Here is a 27,959-nt window from a genome sequence, read left to right as displayed (position 1 = left end):
GTACTGTCAAGAGAAGAACCTGAATCAAAAGCATGGATTTGAGTCCCAGCCCCGCTCTACTTGGCAGCAAGCCATGGAATGGCTCTTAATCTCATTTTCTTATTTGCAAAATGGGGAAGATGAGCGTGCCCTCCTAACAGCATTTGAAGATTAAATGAGACGAGGCCTATGAAAATGCCCTGAAGTTGTAAATCTTAGAACTCTGTATTGGGTTCTAGGCCATCTCTGATTTGCTGGCAAGTCCCAGTTCTCGTTTCTCTCTGTGTCTTCAGCACCTGCTACAGTAGGTGCTTGTTGCTTGTTCATTGGATGAATTAATGGATGAAGATGGTGGGGGGAGGGGGATGAATACTTTATGTCAGCCGTTCAAGTCTATTTCTTTCTGTGGGGTCTTGGGGGCCTGCATGGGCCCAGCAGTCACCCCAGGCAGAGACAAAGAAGTGAAATGTTTGGGGTGGTGCGGCAGTGTGCGCCAACCTCAAAGGCCAGTATATTTTAATTAGAATAATTAATGATGGCACCAACTGGCTCATTACCTGATGGAATTAATGGGGACCATTTGTCTCCCTAAACAGCCTTTCGTGTGGCGGAGGCTGTAGGGGAGATAGCACAGTCTCTGGCCTGGGGAAGGATTCCTGAGCCCTAGCTCAGATCTGCTCACACCCCAGGGTGCCCTCCCTGTTTCTCCCCTTAGCATCCCCCTGCCCAGGGCCTTTGCCACCTTTCTGCACCTCACCTTCACTTTCCTTCAGACTAAACAATGGATATCTAAGCACAAATAGGTGCGGGGTTTTAAAAATAACAGCTGCAGAACCCTCTCTCCCTCCCAAACCTCATCTCCTCTCTTCTTTCTCGCTAACACGGACCACACTGGCCCCATCTCCAGCCTGAACTCACCATATCCAAGCAACCCTCCCTTAGCTCCGAGGGCCCATCTTAAAAGGAGCTGGTCTTTTCCTGTTCCGACTGACAACAGGTCGCTTGAGGCAAAGCAATTAGGCTCCGTGATGTAGGGCACCCTCAGAGACACACGGGCTGTCTCCCCCCCAACATCCATGCCTCAAGCTCGGCTCTCACTGTAAAGTATTACCTCCTGCAGCAGAGTCTGAAAGCTACCTTTCTTATCTGGTTGCAGAATCAGAGCACCTGGATCCAGATCCTTTCTGAGAAGCCCAGAACACACATTCTGGGCAAAAGAAAATACTGCCTGAACCCCTCCACTGAGGCACCCGCAGCTGTGTGCAGCTGCTCCGGGGGAGACAGTGAAACTCTGACCTCCCCAAGGGAATGTGATGGGCAGATAGGAGTGCGGCCCTGCAGGGAGCCCTATAAATCACCCTACAAAGCATTCAACTGGCCCTGCATATTTCAGGCAATAAAGGGGTCACCGCCCAGAAAGGAATGCCTACTGCGGAGCTCAGCTCGCAGGCTCTGGTGGTCACACGATGGGTCACACTTGTGACCCTCGAAGGTCCTACAGATAGACGCGTCTCAGAAGTGCATTTCTGAGTGTGTCATGTGGTTTCCGTGTGAATGTGTGTTTGTGTGACGTAGAAGTGTGCTTCCTGGGTACCCCCCGGGTCTGTGCCGTGGGTGCCTACGTGAGCAGGGCAGGCTGTCTTCGGGAATGGGTGCCTGTGGGTATTGCCGCGTTGTGTTAGTGACAGTCTTTGTCTCCTGAGTTCAGGTGTGAGGCTTTCTGTCTGTGCCCTGTGTGTGCGTGACTAATGTAAAGGCAAACACGAGACATCCAATGAGTGGAGAACAAATCCCCTGCCTTCCTTTTACTGGATCTTCGAGTTCAGATTGAACAGGGATGGACTCAATTCATCCATTAGTGGAGGATTATCCAAGATGGATACAACAACAAATGATAGTGACTCAGTAACATCCACCTTGGAGTGTCCGCTGACACTCCAGTGCTGCTCTCCTGGGGTACCGGCAGCCCCGGGAGGATGGCGAGGGCAGAGTCGCCAGAGTACATTTGAGTGTGTGTTTGTGATGGTGTGGGGAGAAGACGCTGGTGCTATTTAGAGCAGAAGTTGTCCTACAGACCACTTTATGGGTAAACTGCAGAGACCTGGGGCCTGCATGGTCCAAAGCAGCTCCAGGAGGCAGCAGAGGCATATGTGTGTGCCTGTGTGCGTGCATGTGTGTGCATGTGTGTGTGTTTGCGTGTGAGTCACCCCCACATTGCCCAAACACAATGGCACCATTTTCTGAGTTCCAGGAGGCACTAGTCACACTAATGCAGTGTGAATAATGCCGCCTGGGTCTGTGCAGAGGCGGGAGGGGGCAGGCTCCTTCCCACCGCACCCTGCTCCTAGTCCTGACATCTCAACCAACTCAACTTTCTCCTGAGCCAGCCAGCCAGACCAGGCCCTTTCTTGCCACGGTTCTTTGAGCTGAGGCTGGGGTGGGGGGAGGCCCCATTACACTCCCAGTCCCTGGGCTCCCCAGGGTGTCTGAGCACAGCCAGAAACTGAGCCCTCTTCTCTTAGAAGGCGGTAGTGACTTGTAAGGGAAATGTTCTTGCTGCTCAATGGGGAAAGAAATCAAATGGAAAGCAGAGGGAAGACAGAAAAAAAATTAAAAAAGGGATTTTTGCTTTGGAAAGGTCAGCAGTGGGAACCGCTACATTGCCAATGCAAGCTGGTGCTAGTGCTCAACTGCCTCTCTCGATCGATAGGACACTGATCACCCCATAAAATGGTGTTGAGGCCGCAGGATCCAGGCTGATGTCTGCCTGAGGGAGGACTGCTTGCCACCAGCCCCACGCTCACCCTAACTGTCCTCCAGGGTTGGGCTCTCCTGCTGCCCTTTCGGAGTCAAAGGACACCTCGCCTCACTCTCAGGGGAGCCCCCTCTGTGGCTGGCTGGCCTTGCTTATTGTTGCAAGCTCAGCAACACCTCTTCTTGAGCAACCTGCCCACCCTTAGAGAGGCTAGTCCCCTTAATCTCCCAAGGCTCAGCCACTGCTGGGCAGAATTTAAGCGGTTCTGGCGTCCCCCACTAAGTGCTGAGATTGAGATTTCAACTAGTTCACCACTGGTTGGTGGAGTCACTTGCATAGTGTGCCTTTTTCCAGTAAGACTAGAGATGGAACTGAGGGAGGGAGAAGCTGGGTGGAAATGCCAATGACCTTCATCCCTGAACTCCCTGCACATGTGGTTGGCCTGCGCATGGGCCATCTGGTAAACCCCCTGCACCCTCAGAGGACACACAGCTTTGACATCTTCAGCCAGCCCTAGCCATAAGGCCCAGTGCAGACTGCCTACAGGCTTGGGGTCTGAGGGGCAGGGAAGGGGGACAGTGACACTTTCAAAGAATGGAGGACGCTGTTAACATGTCAGTCCAATTATGGTAATGTGCTGGGGTAATTGGCCCTCCAAGGGCGCACGGGATGCACATGAGTACAGTAATTGCAGGTTCACTTTGCTCTACATTCTTTATCCTGCTTTGGTGACTAATTATTAGTATTTAGCAAGTGGATATTGTCATCTTCAAAGCAGGTGCAGCTGGAGCTCAGGTGCTGGAGCTGGGGCCAGCAAAAGGTCAGCTTCTGCTTGGGGATAATTAATTTGTCTTTTATAGATCTGAAATGTGCTCAAAGCTTGTCGCTTCTTTTTTGCTTCCAAACAAACAAACAAACCAAAGGGAAGGGAATATACTCTGTGGTTTATTTCTGTGCCCTTTACATTAAAAGGCCAGAATTGACAAAGAGGGGTAGACAACTGGAGGGGGTCATGCACCTCTGTCCTCTCTGGAGAATGAGCCAGAAATCAATCCTCCAGGAAGGATCCACATGAATAGGGAAGCCAAATGATCTGGGGTGACCATCAACAGGTGAGTCAGGTCTATAAGCTCTTGATATATTTGTTTGATGGTTTATTGTCACATACGATGTATTGAACACTAGGAAAGTCCATTTCTAAAAAAAAGGACTAATTTTCCCTTTTTGAAAAAAAAAAAAAGTTACTCAGTCTTAGAATTCCAAAAGGAAGAGGAATAATAATAGTGAAGAGTTGCTGGGCAGTTCTGGGTATCAGAAACTCATTTCACTCATGCGTGTGCAATACTCATTTTGTTTAATCTTCACAACAGCCCTAGGAAATAGATGCTATTATTATTCCCATTTTACGGTTGAGAAAGTAAGGGTTGTAATACTTAAATATTTCCTTTTAAGCGGCAGCAACAGCTGGCGGCCCTCCCTTGCTCATGTTCTGTGGAGGATCGAGAGTCCAGGCATTTATACCAGCATTGGCAAGTTCTTCTTATGCACCTGGGGAAGCCCAAGATCTGCATGAAATCTTATTCCGTGCAGGGCAGAATGGCATCACAGACAAAACAGAAATCAGCGTTGTTGGAGATGGAAAGAAAATGATGCCACCTGCATGCCCACTCTTCACGGAGCCTCCTCTCTTAGGAGCTGGCCCACAGAGCCCTCTCTTAGCAGCCTCATGCCCCACAAGGGGCCTGGCTCGGCTCCCCCACCTGTCATCATGAACTGTCTCACATGGTACTCCAATCATGTTGTATCTATTGTCTGTCCAGTAAGGATCCCAAGGCACTTAGGTCAGGAAGTGACCAGGTGTGCTTTCCTTGCTTCTGGTTCTGCTCTGAGCACATTGTTGGTCTCCAATAACTTCAGACTATTCAAATGGGGGGACAAGGGTGGACAAGGCTCTTCCTCCTATAACCTGGTTGGAAAAGGAAACCCCCTCATTTTTCACGTTGTTGAAGAAAATAGGGAATAATTTGGTGAGATAGGTATGACCCTTTCATATTTCATATGCATATATTCTGAATTCAGAGGCGTATTAGATACTATTAGATATTTCTTGTGATTCACCTGCCATGTAAATGGGATCCCAATTGTATCATTCTAAGACAAGACTGGTTAGGTGAAAGGCACAGACAGACAGGACTTGCAGGAGTTGGGAGCAGATACCTTAGGAGTTCAAGTCTGCAGCCAGTGCTTGCTGCTATGACAGGACAACACAATTTTGTTCTGCGGTTTTGCTGCAGCCTACATATTGACGCAGCCAAATGAATTCCCCTCTTTGCAACCTGACCTCCTTCTTACTGTGAAATGATCTCATTTCAAGGCTAGCCACAAGAGGTTTGGCTGGGCACCCAGCATGCCGTGTGCCTGGCATTTGCAAATCTTCATGCAAAGTGCAAAGTTTTTTTTTTAAGACAGTAAATAAATCCTGTCCAGAGAAATCTTGGAAAGGTCTGCTCCCAGCCACGAGGTACAAAGAAAAGCAATCACTCTCCCCACCCTCACAACCATTATCTGCTGCTCTTCTCAAACGTTAAGGCTTAAGTCGCTTTTAATTTTAGATCAGGAACAATCTGATTTGGGGCCAAGGTCTTTTTTCACTGTCCTTCAAAATGTATTAAGCTGTGGTGTTTTTCCACCTCCAGCCTGCTCTGTTTCAGTTTCTTGAGTGCCAAGATCCCCACCAAGAATTCTACCTCCAGTCAGGAAAATGACCAGCCAGTAGGCAGAGTTCCCAGAATCTCAGACCACTACTTCCCACTTCTACTCAGCCTAGCCCCTCTGTGCCTCCCCACCAGTCCTATTATCTCAGAAAAGAGAAGCCCCCCTGGGGATCAGACTGTTCCCTAAACAGTACCTTCTTGCTCCCAGCCTCTGGTGTCATCAGTGACCCACAAAGCCCCAGGACAGGACTTCCAAGCAAAGGAACTGGGCATGGAGCAGGGCTCATTGCAGATACTTGGGCCTCACTTCAGTTCTGTTGGCAGACACTCAGTTGCCCACCAAGTTTGGTGTTTGAAGCCCTAGCTCTGTCTCCAGGGGTATTCTGCTTCCACTCTGCAACTCCAGCCAAGATGAGGTGGGCAAACCTGGTGGGAGCTGAGACACATAGACCGCATTTCCTAAACTGACACTGTCTTCCTATAAACATTAGCATTCAACCTACTTGACAAGACATCAAACTCCATGTTGTCCTTGACGGTCTTCCCCCACCTAAGTGGGCGGATCTGATTCTGGACTTTGGCCCATTCCCAGGCACTCCATCTGCAGTTACCAGTCTAGGTCCCCAGCTATGACCATGGAGGGCTCAACAGCCTTAGTTGGGTGCCATCTTGTCTCTCATAGTTGGTGAAGACTTCCTGATCCCAGACCTGTCTCTGGAGAAAGATGCCTAAATATTGGGTAAAAATCTGCTAAAATTTTTGTTGGAAGCCTGGTCTTTGCCATCAGCATTTCCTCACCCCAAATCTCTGACAAGAGGAATGTGGGGAAGGAAGAAGAGTTAACAAGGAAAGAGAAGATGTAAATAGGAAGAATTTAACTTTAAGCCACTGCTGGGTCCCTTGGGATCCCAAGCTCTGCAAAGCCTAGGAAAGTGACAAAATATTTTATGTTTTTCACTTCCCTCAGCCACAGCCTTTCTTGGGAACATCTGACAAGGTTGTTGGTGAACAGCATATCCAATTGCTGCCAGACAGACTGGCAAGGTGCTAAGGAGACAAGCAGCAGAAGCTGATAGAACAGCCTCCTCTTACAGAGGACACTTGTCCTTCTCTGGCATCCCTGCCTGGTGCCGCTTTGTCTGCAGAGGGGAAATCAACCCCTGCAAAGAGATGATGTCTCTGGACCACATTAATGAAATGCGCTGAACCCACCTGAATGTTATTTGGGGTGGGGGAAGATGGCCAGAATGGGATTGGAAGGGTAAGAGACTTGCTTTCCTAAAAATCTGACCCTATTTGGATTTGAGTCAACAACAGTTGGGTTCTGGAGGAACTTCAGTAACTTCCCAGGTTTCAAGGAGGTGTTTTAAGATTCGAACTGAGTCCAGTTCCTAGTGTACACCCCAGAGCCATCTCCCATGGAGGCATTATTGGGAGTGAAACAAGGTGATACTTCTGAATCCTGATCTTCATTTGAACTGACGAGTCACCCCTATGCCCCTTCCTCTCTTACCTCATCAACCTTCATTAGACTCAATGTGGAGTTGTGGAAAGGAAAAAAGAGATGTGGGAAGTTTTCTTCTTCCTGTGCCCATAGAGCTAACTGTAGGCCAAGTTGCTCTTTGCTGGATTAGATATCCACTTCTGCTTTATGGTTCTGTGCTTTCAAAGATCCTGTGCCTTAATCTTGATTCCTGGCTCACCTCTACTCAATAGCCTATCTCCCAAAAATATTCTCTCTAACAATCGTTAGGATAACTTAAATGCTAGTATGACTTTAAAGACCAAATGCAAATTCTTCTCTAAGCCACAAAGATCTTTTTGAGATAAGTCCTATAGAATCTTTGGGCTCTTATTTCCTCCTATGCCTTAGGTCACCTTTTCTTTTTTTTGGTGGGGCGGGGGCTGGGTGTGAGCTTCCACAGTCTCCAAGGTACTCTCTACCTTTTGACTTTCCAAAGGAAAATGCTTCATTCAACAAATATTTATGAGTGTCTTTCATATAGTAGGCCACGTAATAGCTATTGCTGCAATAATGCTACCTAAGAAACTACCCCCTAACATCAATGGTTATTAACAACAAACATTCTTTTTCTTGCTCACAGAGCTACAGGATGACTGGGAAAGCCCTTCTTCATGACTCTGGATTGGGTTTAGTTTGCTTCACGGGTTCTACTTCAGATCTCAGAGGAGACACAGTAGTTAGAGAACTTCAAGAAATCAAACCAAAGCATGGAAGTAGGTTTAAAGCCTCTGGTCAGATTTTGTGTATTTTACTTCTACTAACATCCCTAGCTTGTGCTGTGGAGCTGGGCATGCCCCTGCCCTGAACAAATGAGGATCCAAGGAATCTCCCAGGAGAACCATCCTATGGGGCGAGAAAGCAAGTCACAGTAGAATACGCCACTCACAGCTAAGCCATGGTACAGGAAAAGAAGAAAGAATTGTAGACAAATAATACAGTGTAATACAGAATAGTTTCCACTTTCATAAAGTTCACAGTCTAATGTGGGAGATGGATATTAAACATTTTTTAAAATTTAAACATTAAAAAAATAAGAAGAAGGGGTCTCCCCAGTGGTGCAGCGGGTTGAGCACAGTGCTATGAAGCTGTTCGCAGTCTCTGCAGCACGCGTTCGATTCCCTGCAGGCCAGGGAGATGCCCACATAGTGCAGCAGACCTCTCCTGTCTCACCCGCTGCTCCCCTCAGCAGTGTTTTCGGTCCGTCTGCCTGTTCTGCTCCCCGCTCTGTCTCTGGTGAATCCTCTCACCCTCCCGTGCCTCTGGCCTGTACCCCAGTTCTTATATAAATAAATAAATCTTTAAAAAAATTAAGAAGAACCCCCAAAAGTAAATTAATGTATAATGAATTGGGATAGATATTATAAAGAAAATGAATAATATGAGAGAACTACTTTTAAACTTGATTGAGCTGAGGTGTTGCCATTTAGGCTTGAGCAGATGAGAAGACATGCACATAGAGGACACATGGCTTTCCAGCCAGTGGGAGTGGCTTGTGCAAAGGCCCTGAGGAAGCTGTGATCTTAGTGTGGTTGAAAAACCAGAGTAAAATCCAGAGTGTCTGGAGCAATAAGGTAGGAAAACATAGTGTGAGCTAAGATTGAAGATGCCTGCAGGGCCCTGACTTGTTGCTGTTCCCCCCCTGTATCACCCAACTATTGCCTTGACAGTTATTCAGTGCTGCTAGGAAAATAACACCTCCTCTTGAAGCTTCCTTACTTTGATCAATGTATTGAAGTCTCTTTATACAATAAACAAAAGCACAAGACAAGTCTCTGTGTTGCAGGGGGTTGTGCTAGGGAGCTGTGAATTCTTCTGCCCAGAACAAGTGAGGATCAAGACATCTCCTGGGAGGACCACACTATGGGGTAAGAAAGCTGGGCCTCATGGGTGGACAGCTTATCAGAAGGGAAATTTCTGAATTTCGGCTTTAGGACTCAGACCTGCCCCCAGCACAAGGGAACTTTCTGGAGTGAAGAAAAGCTTTCTATCAAGATGAGGGTGATATCACCCAGGCTTGTCATTTGTCAAGACTCATCAAACCCATATACTTAAAATGGATGCACAGTACTATATGGAAATTAGACCTCAATACATTTGAATTTAAAGGCAAAAAAGCGAAAGAAAAAGCAATTAATGTACAGGAAGCAAAACAAAGTAAAAATCTGAGCCTGGCCCACCTCCCTAATGTCCTGCAGAGAGAGATGGCTGTAAAGAAGAAGTTTTCAAAGCTCTCCACCATACTAGAGCACAGACAGCTTTCTCTGCTTGGGGACCTTTTTTATTAAGAATACACAAGAGGAAGGGAAATACTCTCCAGCTTGCTATGGGCCACTGGGCCACCTTAAGACCTGGAGGGTTCAGGCTGGTGATGGTGACTGGGTGGGAGGTGGGTGATAGGGCACCTATTGGAGGAGCAGAAGCGACAGTCACATTGAGCAGTATGGAGATGGGTGTGGCCACAAGCGTGGGCACTGGCCCAGTGGAGCACGGGAGAAATGATACATCCTTGGTGCATGGTCCAGATAATAAAATAATGCCATCCACAGGTATGAACTGCAGGTGCAACTTTAAGTTTTCTATAGCCACATTTAAAAAATAAAACAAGAACAAACCCCAAGTGAATTAATTTATAGTTAATTTTACTTAGTACCTCCCAATGATCATTTCAACATGTGATCAGTATGTAAAAGATATTACTATTTTACATATTTTGTTTGAAGTCTTTGTAATCCAGTGTATATGCGCTACTGCATCATTTTGAATTAGTTGCATTTCAAGTACCCAATAGGCACCTTCTGAACAGTGCAGGTCTGGGCACAGCAGTGCTCAGGGAACCACGGTCATTGTGAGCACATCAGGGCTCTCTCCACCCCACTCCACTCAAGGACAAAGGCCAATAAACTCAGTCTCCAGCAATAGCAGGGAGCAGGGACTCCAATGGGGCCGAGGTCCCTAGTGAGACAGTGAGGGTGTGAGCCTAAGAAATCTAGCTACTGTTACCGAGAAGCATCTCCATAAAAAGGGGGAGCTTCCATGTTCCCTGCCCACCTAATGAAATGAGGGGAAGCTCATTTAGTTCTGAGGGGAAGGTAGAGGAGGCTGGGAGAAGAGCACTTGGAGAGAAAACTTGGAGGACACACAGAGGGGAGACATGGAAGGAGGCAGGTGAAGGGAGACAAGCAGAGGCACTTGGGAGAGACATGGTGCGAGACATTTGCGGAGGCTGACCGCAGCAGCCCTTATCTTGATTTGTGCTTTGATTTTGTTTCCTTCATCCCAGACTTGCCTGGGCCCTTGTATACCTTGCCTCTGGTTCCCAGCCCAGAAAGTGCCTTAGACTCATGGCAAGTTTTCAGGCCTCAGCAGCTCCACAGTGGGCCAACCCTGATTGGCTGGACATTTGCCCATGAGGGGATGGGTACTTGGGGTGTTTTATTGGGAAACTATTATCCTTTCTTCTCTCTTTATTTACACCAATCCTAAGTGAATGCAATGTCTTTATGCAGCAGCTGGCAGAACCCTTTTAGAGCATGCAAGTTTGGAGGTTCCAGGGCACCCTTCAGTCTACATAATAAGACTATTACTGTGAATGAGAGAGCACTCGTACCCATGGACTTGAGAGACCCAGGGAGCTCAGATTATATGTGTATCTTTAAAAGTCATATTCTGGCGTTCACTTAACTGTACTTTTAACTCTGAGCATCACATAAAAATATCAGTTGGATCTTAGCAATCCTCTTGACCTTTGTGCTTCTGTTTACCTACGGTATGAATGCTATATTTCCTGGCTTCTTTTTCATTCAAGCCACCTATAATTCTTTTCCTCATTCCATTTATTTATTCCTCTCATCCTAACTCAGCTAGTAGAGTAGGATATTTTAAAGTTTAACTTCTGTAATTTGGACTACAAGACATTGATCTACAGAATCAGTTTTCAGGTACACATACCTGCCCCTTCTGCAGAAGCACTAACCCCTTCCACCTTGTCCAGGACAACACGTTTTACCTGGTGGACAGTGACTTACAAAGCCAAACATTAATATTTCACAGTTTAGAGGAGTTGAAAACAGTCAGCATTTACTGTTTATGAAGTGAGTTATAGCTACAAAGTTTAGAACAAAGTCCTCAAAAAAGTGGTGTCTACTACCAGTAGCTTAGCAATTGGACAAGTCCATTCAACAGGTGCCTGCTTTGTACCAGGCACTGTTCTAGGTGCATGGGAATGAAATAGATCCCTGCCCTCAGACAGCTTGGAAGATAGAAAATGAGCATTGAATATCATGAATATGCAGATGATTTAGAACATCAGAAGGTGGCAAGTGTTGTGAAAAAAGGACAAGGTGGAGCAGGTTAAGAGACAGCAAGTCCTCCAATAACTTCTCTTCCTTCAGTGGTTGTTTCTTATAATGTTGGTGAGAAAAAAAAAAAATCATCAAGCCCCTATCCCCCTCATTGAAAGAAACACAGTCATTCTGGAACCTGGTTTCCTCATGTCTTTTCTCTTAAATTCAGTTTCCAAGAACCAATTAATGACATTAAGTGAGGACTTACTGTGCACAGTGGTGGAGGGAGGGCAGCTGACATGCAAAATGGGATGTCCATGGTTGTCAGCCCCACTGAGAAGTCCTGGTCTGAGCAAAGGCTCAAGGCAAATGGGTAAAGGCATTTGTGCAGTGGACTAGCAGGACAACAGCATCATGAGAGGGAAGAGAAAGAGGGAAAAGCAGGCATGAGAACAATGAAGGAGGGAGAGAGACAGAGCGGAGAACATGGTTCACTTATGTGCTTCAACAGCCCAGGAAAGCGATCACCTTCCCACACCTCCGAAGAGCCTTAAGCCAGGAAGTTGAATGAATTTGGCAATCTTGGACCTGGCCTAGAATTGTGAGCTGAGAAATAAGGAGTCAGGGTGAGCTAAAGGAAACTTTTTGCTCAAACCTAAGGGAAAGAAATCAGGTTAGATTAAAATCCATAGACAAATATTCATAAAGGGAATACTTAGATGACAATTTTTTATTTAGATATAATTGACATCTAGCATTATATTAGCTTCAGGTGTACAACATAATGATTCTATATCTGTATATATTGGGAAATGGATACCACAATAAGTCTAACTAGTGTCTGTCACCAAAGTTACATTTGTTTTCTTGTGATTAGAACTTTTTTTTTAAAAGATTTATTTATTTATTTATACAAGCACTGGGTACAGTCAGAAGTGCAGGAGGGTGAGAGAATTCACCAGAGCCAGAGCGGGGAACAGGCAGACTGACAAAGTACACTGCTGAGGGGAGCAGCGGGCACGGCAGGAGAGGTCTGCGTGCCATGTGGGACCCTCACCGGCAGCCGGGGATTGAACCGGCGCTGCAGGGGCTGTGGGCAGCTTCGCAGCCCAGCGCTGAACTGCTGCGCCACTAGGGGAGGCCCTGATTAGAACTTTTAAGATCTATTTTCTTAGCACTTTCAGATATGCGAAACAGTATTGTTAACCATAGTGGCCATGTTGTATTTAATATCTCCATGACTTGTTTATTTTATAACTGGAAGCTCATACCCTTTGACCACTTCATCTGTTCCACCTACCCTTTTTCCCCTCTGGCAACCAATCTGTTCTGTGTGTCTATGAGTGTTTATTTTTTTAGATCCTACATACAGATGAGATCATGTGGTATTTGGCTTTGTATGTCTGACATTTTATTTAGCATAATGTCCTCAATACCCATCCATGTTGTCATAACTGGCAAGATTTCATCCTTTTTTTCTGACTGAGTAATATTCCACCTTTTATCCATCCACCCATCAATGGACACTTAGGTTGTTTCCATTTGTTAGTTTTTGTAAATTATGCTGCAATGAACAAGGGGAATGATTTGTAATTTTTTTTTTTGGGGGGGGGTTTGTTTTCACATTCTAAAGCCCAGAAGTGGAATTGCTGGATCATCTGCTATTTCTGTTTTTAATTTTCTGAAGGATTTCCTCCATACTGTTTTCATATTGGCTGTCACAATTTGCATTCCCACCCACAGTATACAAGTGTTCCCTTCTATCCACATCCTCACCGACACTTATAGCTTCTTGCCTTTATAACAATAGCCATTCTCACAGGTGAGCTGATATCTCATTGTAGTTTTGATTTGCTTCTCCATGATGATTTAGGTGGTATTTTTAAAGTTTATTTCTTATAATATTCTTTCATTTCTTAATGTTACTGTGCAGTTTTTTTAAAAAGGAGTTTTGTTTTAGAAGAAGGAAAAAGCCATTGTGGCATAGTGAAAACAGCATTGTTGACATCAGATTCCTGAATTTTTAGCTCCATTCTGTCATTAATTATTCGTGTGACCTTAGGCAAGTCACTTCGACTCTCTGAGTCTCAGTTTTCTCCTCTATGAAATGAGAGGAGAGGGCTAAATGGTCTCCTCTGGCTCTAAATGTGTGTGGCTTTTTAAATGAGTGGAAAATACCTTCATTTTCCTCTCAGTTAACACCCCTAATGGGCTGCCTGACCTTGTGATACCCAAGGTCAAGGTCATAAACAAAGCAGTCCTTTACCACAGTTAGTACACCCTGACTATAGACAAATAAAGAATCTCTTGAGAGTTGGATTTGGTACTAAACCTCTGCTGTGACAATGACCAGTCCAATCAGGGGTAGGATGGGATCAAACAGTGACCTGGCGGCCTCTCCCAGCTCAGGTGAGCCAGGTCCTGGGCCCTTCTGGAAGACTGTCCCTCTCTTATTTACATATTCAATGAGTGTTTGTGAGGGTCCACCCTGTGACCCCTGGAGAAGCCTCACCATGTCTTCAAACCTTAATTGCACATTTTTAATCCCACCTTTTCTTGTGTTGATTGTCACTAACTGAGCACACAGAAGAGCCACGCCACGTGCTACATGCGGGGACCCAGCTGTGAGCAGACAGATGCAGTCTCTGCCGATGAAACACACAGTGTGATGCGGAAAACAGACATTAAACAACAGCTATGCATAATTTATTATAAGATTCTAAGTATGCGAAGTGCTTCAAAAAGAAATACCCAGAACTATAGAAGCATTTAGTGTGGAGTCTAATTGAGTTCCTTCAGCTGAAGAAGTGATATTTGAGTTCATCCCTCAAGGAAGAGTTGATATTAGGTTAAGAGAGAATATTCTGGACTTTAGAACATCTGGGAGAAGAAGGGATGAGGACCCCACATTTACCTGGGGTTCCAGCTGGGATTTAGAGGGATAACAGCACTTACTCATTTTTTTCATCCACTCATTCATAGCTGTTATGTTCTTGTTACATGGTGTTATATGATGAAATGTAGCCATGAACAAGCAGGCCTCTCAAAAATCTATCCTGGGCCTCCTTGGTGGCACAAGGGGTTAAGCACAGCACTGTGAAGCTATCTACAACTGCTGCAGCACGAGTTTGATCCCTGGTCAGGGAGCTACCCACATGGCACAGCAGACCTCTCCTGTTGTGCCCACTGCTCCCTCAGCAATGTCTTTCAGTCAGTCTGCCTATTCTGCTCCCTACTTTCTCTGGTAAATCCTCTCACACACCCCCACACCTCTGGCCTGCACCCCAGTTTTTGTATGCATAAATAAATAAACCTTTAAAAAACTATCCCAATGGAATTATATTCTAGTGGAGAAGACAGACAAATACATAATATAAAAAATATAATAGTGAAAAATTTGGGGGCAGAGCAGGAAATGGGTATAGGGAATGTCAGTTTTGGGGGTGAAAGGTACAAGTTTTTATAGGAGCCAGTCAGACCTTAGAAAACAGGACTGAAAGAGTTGAGGGGCTGAGAGTTTTATACCCAAGTGGAAAGCATTGCTTGCAGAGGGAACAGCAATTGCAGAACCCTGGAGGTAGGTGTGTGTGCCTAGGAGACTTTAGGAAAAGCACAGGGGACAGAATACTAGGACAAAGTGAGCAGGCTAAGGGCTGCAGCCAGAGAGGCCATGGGGATTTGAATGACTTTGGAGGTCGTTGTGAGGATTTGGAGCTTTTCCCTGAGTGGGGATTTTGAGCAGGGAGTGACATGATCCAGTGAACGTTTTAAAGGATCACTCTGAGTGCTATTGAGAAGTGACGGTGGGGGCTGGTACAAGGATAGATCAGGGAGAGACCGATGGCTCAGACCAGGACTGAAGTCCTGAGAGCGTTGGGTTCTGAATATATTTTGAAGGTACAGCCAATAAGATTTGAGGATGGATTAGATGTGGAACTAAGAGAGAGGGAGCAAAGAGGACATTAAAGTTTTTGGCTTGAATATTTGGCAAAATGGAGTTTTGATCAAGGTCACCTTGAGAGGGTCAACCTTTGTTCTTTACGAAGCTGCCCCCAACAGCCAGTCCCCCAGATGTCCTCTACACTCAATACCTGACATGTGGACACACACCACATTGACATACTAAACATGACTTCCTGTCTCCCATGCCTTTGAAAAGAGCTGGCAGAGCATGGAACACCTTCCCCAGCCCGGCTGCATGAGGGTCAGGTTTGGACAGGAACAGGAAAGCCATCTCCCAGGAGGTCAGCCCCCAGCACTGTTATTTTCCTTTTCTATTTTGAGTCAACCAATCGCTGATAGCACTGCCATGTGCATGGAAGAACTATAAAGACGAGAGCTTTCCTATATGAATCCACAACAGTAAGAACTTGAAATGTAGTGTTTGATTTGGAGTACCAGACAAATTAGGGCGCCTTCACACCAAAAGAATGAGTCATTTCATCCATGTCCCTCTTCTGGGGTCACCTGAGCCTGTCCCAGGCTGATGTCTACACTGTCCCTGAGATCTTGCGGAGAAGACAGGCAGGAGGAACCTGGTGACCTTGACCATGTGCCACATTGTAGAGTTTGGCCTCGCCATGACCAACTTTGATTTCAAATAGTTTTTCCTGATCTTCCCACTAAGGTTCTCTTGCTATGCGGTAAGATCATACCTTACCGTTTCTCTTGCCTTTTCCTATAATGAAAAAAAGCCTACTGAGTGGCAATTGGCTATTTAGTCATGCCTTGGTCTGGCAGGCAGACTGTCCATGGTTTATATAGGACATCACCTACTTTCCTGTGTCCTCGAAATTGTCCTCAGATCCCAGCAGTACAGAGTGAGCAGCTTAAAGGGCTACTGCTGGTTTCCTCCTTGGTGGTCTGATTTGCTAGTATCATGAAGGTCGCCCAGTCAAATCGCCAGTGGGAGCATTTCTTAAGAAAACTGGGAAGCCGGGGAAAAAGGATGGGTCTATTCCCTCCATGGAGACGCCACAAACACATGAATTAAGCCCCAAACGAACCCCACAGTGTGGAAAACCCAAATTAATCCAATCTATTATTAGACAAAATCCAGATACAGCAAAAGTGAGTAGCCAGGGAACCCAGATGCTAAAAGCATCTCACTCTGATGTTGCTTTAGAGCCCCCATTTTATACAACCATGGTATGCCTACCAGACAGGGGGTTTTTGGACACAGACAACAGCTGACGGAGGTGTCAATAAGCCAATTTGTGGCTTGTTAGAGTGTTACACTTGTTTATTGGCATTTAACGAGACAAGACATTGATGCTAACACAGTGGGAGGGAAGTTGCCTGCACCAATAGCATCCCTTGCTGAAAATTAATTTAAACTCTCTTCTTCTTTATGCTAGAAATGGTAGAAGTAATTCATTATCAAAGTGTTGAAATGCCACCGAAAATGAGCTAGGGTAATAGGGAAGCGTCATCAGCAGCTGAATAAAATCCCAATTTAGCTTTCTTTTGGTAACCTCTTGTAAATGAGACATCGTGAAATAATATGCTTTATGGCAGGGAAGAAAACAACAGGGTTTATTTAATTTAGGGGCTGGGGAGGGCTGCAGGGCTAAGAAGGGAAAGTTTCATGCACAGATTTTGGAAAAGCACAAGAGCAGCTATCACTGTAGCTGAGTTCACAGCCACCCTGTGCTGTGCTACCTTAACAGCCTGTGTTTTGAACCTGTTGACTTGAAGAGTCCAGGGTCCTGGCAAGGCCAGCATCTCTTATCAAGTTTCTGTAAAATCACTGTTTGGATCATTTTCAAGATCTTGGCTCTGTGCTCTGGTCTTCGCTTGAGGTTGCCCAAGGCATTATTCATCTCTCCTTCCCACTTCCCACTTAGCAGTCATGCCAGGCACGTGACTGGAAATTGTGGTGGTTTCTGTTTTCCACTCCCTGCTCTATGTTCCTTTGGCTGCTTTATTATCCCAGGAAAATTCCAGACTTGAAAATGACAACTCCTAAGCACCTAACCACTAGCAAGATTGAAATAATTGCATGACTCGGTGTGAACTTTGTCTTCCCAGTCTTTATGTGCCTACATTCTGCACAGGGGGAGACAGAGAAGGAGTTAAGAGATGACTTTTTCTGGGCTGACTGGATCCCCCTGGAGGGGATCCCCCATCATCTTATCCCTTCCTCATCTCCTCATCTCATTCCTTCCTCATCACTCCGGCTCTGAGCAGACTTGTGGCGGGGGGTGGGGGTGGGGCGGAGCTTCAAGGGACCACCACAATTCTGACATCTGGCAGCGAGGTACAGTTAGGGTCATTAGCCCAAATTCATCAGCCCTTACTAGCCACATCCTTTGCCTTGTGACTTTGTAGTTCTGTTTGTAGTTCTTCCTTCCAATAGTTCTTTGTAGTTCTTCCTGTAAAAGGGTGGCGTATTTCCCCACTCCTCACCTTTGTCTTTGGCCATAAGACATTGTGACAGCTCCAAGCCTAAGCATTGTGCATATCTGCTCCTCTTCAGGGAGACTGCTGCCATCTCCACTGAGCCCAGAAGGAAGATGAAGGGCATATGGTGAGAGCTGATCTCACCTGTCCAGCCAAATCTGGCCAAGGTAGCCCACACGCCAGTGAGCTAAGTGGATGCCTCGCATCGTACATGACTGTGGTTTGGTGTGATCTCTTATGCAGCCATGGCAAATGATAAAGACCCATTGAAATCAGGAAAGAGAGTCTTGTATACAAATACCAATCCTTGGTAGGGAAAGATCGTTTCTCCTAAAGAATTACTTAAAAATTAAGCAAGACAAAAGTTGTTATGATTTCACTCATCTGGGATTTATAGAGAAAGCAAATGGATGACCTAAATAAAACAAATATATAATTTTAGACTATAAGACCAAAGAGCTTTTACCAGAAAGAAAGGGGAAAAGTAGGTGGCGGGACAATCATACAGTGAAGGAGAGAATTGTATTTGGTGAACATTTTTGTAGGTAGTACCAGCAGGAGGATTTTCGTGTTTTATTTGTTGTTTTTCTCAAATTTTATTGATTTGTCATTCGTTTATATAACTATATAATTTCTGTAGTACAACTTCATCCCTCAACATGAGGCGTATACATCACTCACCCACAACCTGAGCTCCGGAGCCTCTAATTACCACACAACTGCTCTGTGCCCTCCTTACTGCCCCGCCCCTCCCTCTGGCAGCCAACACAGTTTTCACAGACTTAGAGTTGTTTGTGTTGTGTTTTGTTAGTTTGTTTTCTTTGGTTATTTACATTCCACAAATGAGTGAAACTATTATATAATTGTCTTTCATTTTCTAACTTATTTCATGTAGCATAATCATCTCAAGTTCCCTCCATATGTTGCAAAAGGCACAGTCTTGTCTCATTTAATAGCTGAGCAGTAGTCTATTGAGTGTATCAGTCACAGTTTCTGTATCCTGCCACCCTCTGATGGGCATTTAGGTAGACTGCATGTTTTGGCTATTGTGAATAATGCTGCTATGAACATTGGGGTGCATAACTCTTTTGGTGTTAATGTTTTCATATTCTTCAGGTAAATACCTAGAAATGTTATTGCTGGATCATATGGCATCTCCATTTTTAGTTTAGAATCACCATATTGTTTTCCATAGAGAATGCACCAATTCAAGTTCACACCAATAATGAATGAGCGTTTCTTTTTCTCCACATACTCCACAATATCACTTGTTGTTTCCAGTCTTTTTGAGATAGACTGTTGTCACAGGTGTGTGGTGGTGTCTCATTGTGACTTTGATTTGTCTTTCCTTGTAACTGGTAATGTTGACCATTTTTTTATGTGCCTGTGGGCCCCTTAGTAGAAATGTCTATTTAATGTTGACCAGTTTCTCATGTGCCTTTGGGCCAACTATAGACACTTAGTAGAAGCATCTATTTAGTTCTTTTGTCCATTTTTTGATTGGGTTTTTTGTTGTTGGGTCATATGAATTCTTCACATATTTTGGAAATCAACCCTTTGTCAGATACGTGATATGCAAATATCTTCTCCCAGTCCATAGGTTACCTTCTTTGTTTTGTGGTAGATTCTTTCACCTTAGAAAAAAGCTTTTTAGTTTGATGCAGTCCCATTGTTTATTTTTGTTTTACTTCCCCTTGCTGTTGGACTTAAGTCCCCATATGTATTTCTAAGGTTGACTTAGAAGTATATCTATGTTTCTCCTATGCACTTTATGGTTTCAGGTCTTATAGCCAAATCTTTGATCCAGTTTGCTTTAAATTTTGTGTATGCAATTAAATGATCATCCAGTCCCTTTCTTCCTTCCTTCCTTCCTTCCTTCCTTCCTTCCTTCCTTCCTTCCTTCCTTCCTTCCTTAATGTGGCTGTCCAAGTTCCCCAGCACCACTTTTTGAAGAGGGTTTCCTATCTCCAGTCTCTGGCTGTGGTCCCTTTATCACAGATTAACTGTCCATATAAGTGAGGGTTTAGTTCTGGGCTCTCAATTCTATCCCATTGGTCTGTGTTTCTGTTTGCATCCCAATAATATCCTGTTTTGATATACTATTACTTTGTAGTATAGTTTGATGTTAGGGAGCATGATGCCTCCATTTTTTTCCCTTTTATTTCAGGATTGCTTTGGTTATTCAGGATTTTTTGTGGTTTCATTGGGACTTTGGGTTTTCCTTTAAATAATATGGTTGTTTTAATAATGTTTAGTCACCTCATCCATGAACATGGGACATCTTTCCATAGGTCTCACTTATTTTACCAGTTCTTATGGTTTTCAGTTTCAGGGCCTTCACTTCCTTTGTTGAGTTTATGACCCGGTATTTCATCCTTTTTGGTTTGATTGTAAGTGGAATTGCTTTCTTAATTTCTCTTTTCTCTATGATGATTTCATAAGGTGTGCTTGGAAGCTTTCCCCACGTCTTCAATTTTTTTAAGCATTTAAGAAAAATGGGTATGTACCGAACTTCGAAAGTTTGGTACAATTCACTTGTGAAGTCATCTGGTTCTGGGCTTTTGTTCTTAGGGAGAAATTTGATTACCATTTCTATTTCAGTGCACATAATTGGTTTGTTCAAGCTATCTGTTTTGTCCTGGTTCAGGACAATAGTTCTATGATTCTAAAAATGTGTCCATCTCTTCTAAGTTGCCTAATTTACTTGCATAGAAATGTTCGCAGTAGTCTCTTATAATCCTTTGCATTGTTGTGGTATATGTAATATTGTCTCTCATTTCTGATTCTTTTTATTAGGTGTTTTTCTCTTTTTTTTTCATGGTAAGTCTAACTAAAGGTCAATCAATTTTGTTTATCATTTCAAATAATCAGCTCTTGATTTCATTGATATTTTGTTTCTTATATTTTTGGTTTCTATTTCATTTATTTCCATTTTAATTTTTATTATTCCTTCTTTCTGTTAAATTTTAGTCTTGTTTTTTTGTCCTTTCCTAGTTCCTTCAGGTGTTAGCTTAGACAGTGTATTTGGGGCTTTTCTTGTTTATTGATGTGGGGCTACATTGCTATGAATTTCCCCCTTAATATCCTTATTGGGAATTAAATGATGTATATACACACTTTGATTTTTAATGATGTACACCTGAACTCGTATGATGTTATAATGCAATGTTACTTCAATAAAAAAGTAACATTTTTCAATAAAAAAGGAAAAAAGGAAATTAAATAATTAAATTAAGAGAAAATTATGTTTCCCAGGCTGAGATGCCCTTCTCAGAGTGGAGGCCCACTGCCTCATCACCACAGCCTCTCTCTGCCTCTGCCAACTGGGCCACCGGTTAACAGTCCCACATGAAGAAATCTTGGTGGGATGTCCCCGGTCCCCTTCCCCATCATTCCTCTTATCAAAAAGAAGGGAAGAAAGGAAGAAAAGGAGAAAAGGAAGGAGAAGAGGGAGGGAGGGCAGGAGGGAGGGAAGACAAGAGAGAATGAGCCCTCTATCTGTTAGGCACCCACCTAAACAATGGGTTCAGAACCCCCTTAACTGCCTTATCCCATTTATGACAGGTGCAGACTTCCAAATTAATACTTTCAATACCAGGGCCCTGAGACATGGGAGATGTCTTTTTCAGGGACACTCAGCTTCCTAGAGATCATGTCCTTCCATGCTGTCCAGCCCACTGCCATTGCTGAGAGCGCAGCCAGCATCCCCGCTGGCCCTGGAGGGGTGATATGTCTCTGTCAAAGTCTTTATAATGTGAGCACAGATCCCAGCAGCTTGGATATGGGCCATTTTGGGATAAATATGTGAATTATTCATTTTTTTGTATTCATAAAAGACTGGTGATTCTTACATTTCCACTAAGCATAGTTGGCATATAGCACAGAGTCTCATTTTTCCTGCTGTTTATATAAATGGACTCGCCCTGCCCAGGCTCCCTGCTGCAAATGTGTGATTAAAGGATTATAAAGGTGATGGAAATAGTAATCACGTCTGTTTTCAGACAGAGCCTTACCTCAAGGGGCTCCAAATGGCTGTGTTCTTATGCAAGGAAAGAGATCCAAGGGGGCACTTTCATAGACAGGCCAATAGGCCCCAGAAAGGGTGGGTAGCAAGTACCCCCAAGCTACCCAGCCTATCAGATTCCGGCTTTGATGGGGGTAAGGGATAGCTGTCAAAACAGAGTTTAGAGCCTAAAGATAACCACATTCCCAAATCCCCAAACTGAGCCTAGAATTGGGACATACACTTTATGGCTTAGGGGAAAAGCTAGCTATGGGATGTAGGTGGTCCAGCAGACAAAGAATTACTAAAAAGACATCCTGGGAGCTGGGCAGCCATCCTCATTGCCTGTCAGCTCTGGGAAGCTAGCAGACAGTATCAGTAAGGGGGACACAGCACAGCAAAGGGGATCTAGAAAAAGTGCTGTGGTCAGGAAAGAGGCCCTGGGGTCTCAGCCTCGGGCACAGCCCTAGCAAGGGCTGAACTCCAAGGGGAAGGATCCAGAAGAGCTAAGCAGGGCCCAGGCCTAGATTTATTAAGGAGTGGAGGCTGGCACTGGGAAGAGGGAGAAGTTCCACTGCAGATGGACCAAGGTGGGTCATACTGATTGATTAGCAACAAATCAGCAAAATCACCCATTAGGCTCATTCTGCAGAAACAAAGGTCAGCACCCAGGAGAAGGCCCAAGGTGCTCTGAGTAGGTGTGAGGGAGGGGGCTGCATCTCCATTGCTCTTTATTTTTGTAAAGATTTATTTATGCATATAAGAACTGGGGTACAGACCAGAGGTGCAGGGGGTGAAAGGATTCACCAGAGAGAGTGGGGAACAGAACACGTGGTTTGACCAAAGTACACTGCTGAGGGGAGCAGCAGGCAAGACAGGAGAGGTCTGCTTTGCCATCTGGGTAGCTCCCTGGCCGGGGATCGAACTCCCACTGCAGAGGCTGCAGATAGCTTCACAGTGTTGTGCATAATCCCTTGAGTTACCAGGGAGGCCCTGCATGGTCCTTTAAACCCAGGCTTCTGGGGGTCATGGGGACTTCAGATTGCTTCCAACCAGAATTTTGCCTTTCATACAGAGTCACAGAATAGAACTAGTCAGGTATCAGGACAGAAGAGAGGATTCTAGTCCAAGGTGCACCCCTGCCCCACATGGCACTTGAGCTGAGCAGTCCACCTGACCCAGCCTCAGTCTCCCCACCTACAGAAGAGACTTGTACTTCCTGAACCCCCTCCTCTCATCCCTGTTAGGAAAAGCACATGAAACAGCATATGAAATCACGCTGGAAAGGTACAGCAGTAATGAGTAGTCAATATTATTATCAATCAGAGTGTATAGTATCTTCTCTGAAAATTGAATTTCCCAAGTTGATTTGCCAGTTTAAGGATTTTCCTTTCCTTTTACTCATTTTCCTTAATTCTCACTGGATGCAGCCTCATCCATCGCCCTGCACAGAGGCTTCGGTGATAGAAGAAGAGACATTGTCAGAGTATATGAGAACTGCAGGTGGCCCAGGGCTGAACGTTTTGAACTGCGTAACCATTTTATTTTAAAGATTTGGGCACTAACCCACAGAGGAGATGTGCCTGCTGCAGATCATAGAGCTAGTTAATGTGGTTGATCTAGAAAGAACAGTGGCTGGTGCACAGGGGGAACCAGTATATGGTAGGTAACCTTTATTATTATTCCCCCATCCCAGACTTTCACAAGATAATTCATTTTGTCAATTATCAACAACTCTAAAGTAGGAAATGGCAAGAGTTGAAAAAGAGGGAAGTCATAATGAATGTCACAGAGGAAATTTTTAGATTGTCGAATGTCACCTTAAATGCCTCTTCTAGAAAGACAAAGCTGACCAAGAGCCTTTCCCGGGTTCTCACCGTCTCTCCTCATATCCAGTCCTTGTCCCCTGTGCTAAGCCCACAGTGCTCCTTTCCTTGTCTCTCTCTCCTTCTAGAATATAGTTTCTTGGAGGATAGAGACTGTGGCTTTATCAAAGCTGAATCCACAATGTTTAATGTTTAAAATATGAAGCTACAGATTTTTTTTTATGGTTCGGGAATCTGTCCGATGTTTCTTAGATGTTTCTGATTTCTTTGGGTCCATGCACCCAGAGAGTCGTGGGTCAAGAATTGAAAATTCTCAGTTCTCATCCCAGTTTCTTTGTTTACAATCTAGATGATATTAGTCAAGTCACTATCCCACTTTGAGTTCCAGTTTTGTCATCTTTTTTAAAAAATGGACTATCTACAAAGGCCATGTGTAAATAATAACATTTATCAATGGATAACACCTTTGACTAAAGTAATTCTTCTTCTAAATATTCATCTTCAGACACACTTGCATATACACTACAGGTGTGCTCGCCCAGAGTTTATTCATTACTTAAACCTAACAGTTTAAGTGGGTTCCTTAAATAAACTAATTTATATAATAGAATACAGCCACAAAAAACAATGATATAAGTCTATATAAACTGTTATCAAATAATCTTTAAAATATATCATTAAGTGAAAATAGCACAAGTTGCATAATAATGTGTAAAGCCAATTTTTCATTTGCATGAGAGAGGGAGAGACTATATGTGTGTCTTTGCTTGTGTGTGTGTGTGTGTGTGTGTGTGTGTGTGTGTGTGTGTGTGTGTATATATATAAAATCCTTCTGGAAGGGTTCACAGGACCTGGGGACCTTTGGTTGCACAAAGACAGGAGATGTGGATGGCAGAGATGGAATAGGGCTTTTCACTCAATAAACTTTAGGACCTTAAGGATCTTTTGAATTTTGAGCCATGTGAAAATAAATAATACTTTCAAAAGAATACTCAAAAGAAGAGATACGAATAAAGGCCTCAACCCACTCACTCTTCTGATGTCTTTCAAAATAACCATTAGCTGCAGGGCATGAAATTATTGCAGGACTCTTGCTACCTCCAAGCCTATATCCCCTCTTACCTCTGAATTGAAAACCAAGCCTTTTTCCAACCAAGCTCCTATCCCCATCATGCATAGCAGATTCGCACTACAAGCTTCCAGTGACATTTAGATAAAATATCTCCACTCTCCAATACCAGAAACCTCTGGTGAGGTGATGGAATGGGTAAGTCTCTCTCACAAGGTCTAGGGCTGAGCCTAGAAGGAGCCTTGTCACACCAGCCCTGACACCAGCTGGCTGCAGCATCTCAGCCGGCAAGAGCGTGCAAGCTTTAAACTCCAACAGGCTGCAGCAATAGAAGCCCAAGGGGATCCAGGAAATACTGTCTGTAACTAGGAGAATTTCCTTTGTCTCCCGATCCCCTTGCTAGTTCTCTTTCTAAGGCTTTTACTGCTTTAAAGAGGCAGGAAGGAGATTCCATCTTAGGGAAAATAACTGTGGTCTACTGGGCAAGGCTAGCTATATTTCTAGTAACTGATGATATGACTCAATATAAATAACAGTGAAAAGAACCATGGACTCTAAATCCCTTCCCCAGAGATGCCTGGAATCATACCATTAGTCATTTATGTGTTATGCATTAAACATTGTCATCAACATGCAGATCCTCTCTTTAAATTGAAATATTCCTGGGAAGGGTAACATTTTGGAAGAGTTCACTTGAAAGAACATTTATTCATTGATTCAATGATTATTGAGTGTTTCGTCATGCCAGACATTCTCCTAAATACCTGGACAGAGCGGGAAATAAGACAACCATTGACCTTAATAATAAATATTATGGTGATAATATGATATATATCACAGCAATCATGATGATAGCTAACACTTTCCAAGTGCTTATTATGCACTCCTTGCATGCATTTCCATTTGATTCTTGTAACAAATCTTAGGTAGGCAAGGTAGTTACCTGCATTTGTTGGATGAGGAAACTGAGGCACAGGTAACTTGTTCAAGATCTCATAGCAGGTAAGTGAGCTGGCTGATAAACTTTTTATCTAGAAGATACTTTTCTAGAGAGAATAGCCCAGTTGCTATCTCCCTGAGGTGTTGCAAAGAGAGAAATGATCCAGAATGAGATGCCAGTCAATTCTCAGGCTAATTCGTGCTTTGGTGATGTTGGAAAGAGCTCATGGCTACACAAGATTTAAGGAAGCAGGAAAGAGACTCATCAAGAGAGCAGTAAGTTGCAGGGAAACCAGCCAGAGTGGCTCTGGAGCCCAGTAAACAGAAGAGGCCAGGCTAAGGGAGGAGCCCACTGAATCAGGATTCCCGGGGCTGCCCAGAAAGCAAATCTAAAACCAATATGAGCCCTGGGTACCTAAAACCAACATGAGCCCTGGGGCCCAAACATCCCAGAAACCAAGACAAGTGAGAGAAATAAAGCAGCCTTTGGCTACAGTGTGGAAGTTGAGCTAACCAGCAAGGAAGAGCATGTGATCCAAAAGATCTGGCTACGTAAGGAATCAGGCAATTGGGAAGGAACCAAGAATGGTTTGCAAAGTCCTGAACTACATTCCCAAGTCAAGCTCAGACAGTTGAATGGAACTGGGGACACAAGGTTTGGTCTCTGAGTTGGACTGACTTCCAGACCAGAGGCTTAGCCCAGTACGTTGAATTCAGGCTGAGCGAGGGCACATCTCCAGCTTCGCTCCCTTTGCTGTATTTTGAATGTGCCACTGTAAGGAAGATTGTCCTTTTCTAAGGTGTACCCTGGGACATGGAATTGAGCCCTGAATAATAGCTTCATTCACTTTCCGTTTCCTGCCAGTTCTCCCTGGCCAAAGTATGCTTGCAAAGAAAGACAGCCTCCCTCTCTCTCTGGGTTGGACCTTCGAGGAACTGGGGCTCGACCATGGAAGCTGGGAGAGGCTGGGGATTGGGACCCAAACAGGCTCCCCTGTTACCAAGTCACAGTAAGAACCAGACCCAGGGTGCTCATTTGGGGTCTGTGTGAGGAGCAGTCTGACACAAGCCTTAGTCTGTTCTAGAAGAAAATGAAGCCTGGGTTTTTTCCTTCCTGATTAGCATTTTTATTGCGTCCCTTCTATTTGCTCTGCCTGCTCATAATTAAATACTGCCCATGGTGTCTCGTCTATCTTGGTAATGTTCTCCTGGACACCGATGAATTGGATTTTCTTTATGGACTTGCTCCACTGATAGAAAATAAGACTCAAGTACTACACCCTAGCCCTGGCAGGGTGGGTCAGCCCCCAAAGACTGTCTGACATTGAAGTCAGGACTCTTCTCATAGTATCTCAGGGTCTCTAATCTGATCATGGAAAGAAAATGAAGAATAATCAGGTCCGATCCTTAGATCAGCATCGTGAGAGATGGCCCAGGATGGCCCCAGCCAGTTCAATGGACCTGGGGGAACAAGGTTTAGTCTCTGAGTTGGACTGACTTCCAACTCTGAGTTGGCATCGTGAGAGATGTCTCTGTGCTGTTGAGGAGGCCTGGGCCCACAGGCTGGCAACGACTCTAGAAGGGTAGACGAGAGGGACAAAGATCTCTAGGAGGGAGGCTGTGATTCTGTCCAGGACTCCAGTCAGAGCCCCGAGGCTGATTCTAATCCCCACACTCCCCTCTGCCTACCTCACCCTTGTCCTCTCCTGTGTTCCATAGCCAAGGCCATGGCTGTGGCCCACCCAGCCATCTTTCTGGTGTTAGCATATCCTGGGGCTTCCTTGGCCTGCCACCCCCTTTGCAACCTCCAGCTCCCCTCCTTCCCGCCCCTACCCCAACCCCACGTCTCACTGGCACCTTTCTATTTCCAAGAACTTACCTTACAGTTGCCACCTTTTCCCCCACCCCTACTCTTTGACCAGACTCCAGCTTTCTCCTGTCCTGTCCAAGTTGGGCCAAGATAAAGAGTAGATGAATATGAATTTGCCCCCGTCACATGCAGGTTTATCACTCTAGACATGCATTCAGTGGTTCTCACATGTGGTCCCCCAGCCAGCAGCATTGTACATGTGGGACTTGTTAGAGGTACAGATTCCTGGGTTTTACCCCCGACTTGGCATATTAGCAGCTTTGGGGGTAGGGCCAGTGATTTGCATTGAACAAGCCCCCCTGATGCCCTGAGAGCCACTGCACTAGACCAGTTTTCTACAACGTTCTCTCAGCAGCACCGTCTCTCAAACCCATACATCAGTCTGCTTGCCTTTGTCTACAAGCTGAGGATGTGGGGTCACTCCCCTGCCTTCCTGGAGGACCCTGACGGCCCCACCTCGGGCCCCTCTCGCAGGATCCATGTCTACCTCCTTTCATGTCCTCTGTGTTTTGTGTCTGGCCACATGTCTTTTCCCACCACGTCACTGTCACCTCTATGCTGACGATTCCTGCATGCCCGTTTCTAACAAACAGC

The 27,959-nt window shown here is 44.8% G+C and overlaps 1 protein-coding gene across 3 annotated transcripts in view; it reads left to right on the top strand.

Moving 5' to 3' along the window:
- Window positions 1–27,959, top strand: part of KCND3 (potassium voltage-gated channel subfamily D member 3) — a 371,120-nt gene that overhangs the window by 126,576 nt on the left and 216,585 nt on the right. For 2 of the 3 annotated variants that reach the window (XM_054691769.1, XM_054691770.1), the window contains one exon: window positions 8,757–8,838. The exons of the other annotated variant lie outside the window; for it this stretch is intronic. In XM_054691769.1, coding sequence (XP_054547744.1) covers window positions 8,834–8,838 — 5 coding nt within the window. In that variant the 5' untranslated portion in view covers window positions 8,757–8,833. The remainder of the gene's footprint in view (window positions 1–8,756; window positions 8,839–27,959) is intronic. 3 annotated transcript variants of the gene reach the window in all.

Source organism: Talpa occidentalis, unplaced genomic scaffold (assembly GCF_014898055.3).
Source record: "Talpa occidentalis isolate TD23 unplaced genomic scaffold, MPIMG_talOcc4v2.1 talOcc4.9, whole genome shotgun sequence".
Lineage (NCBI taxonomy): Eukaryota > Metazoa > Chordata > Mammalia > Eulipotyphla > Talpidae > Talpa > Talpa occidentalis.
This window is presented reverse-complemented; position numbering and strand designations above follow the sequence as displayed.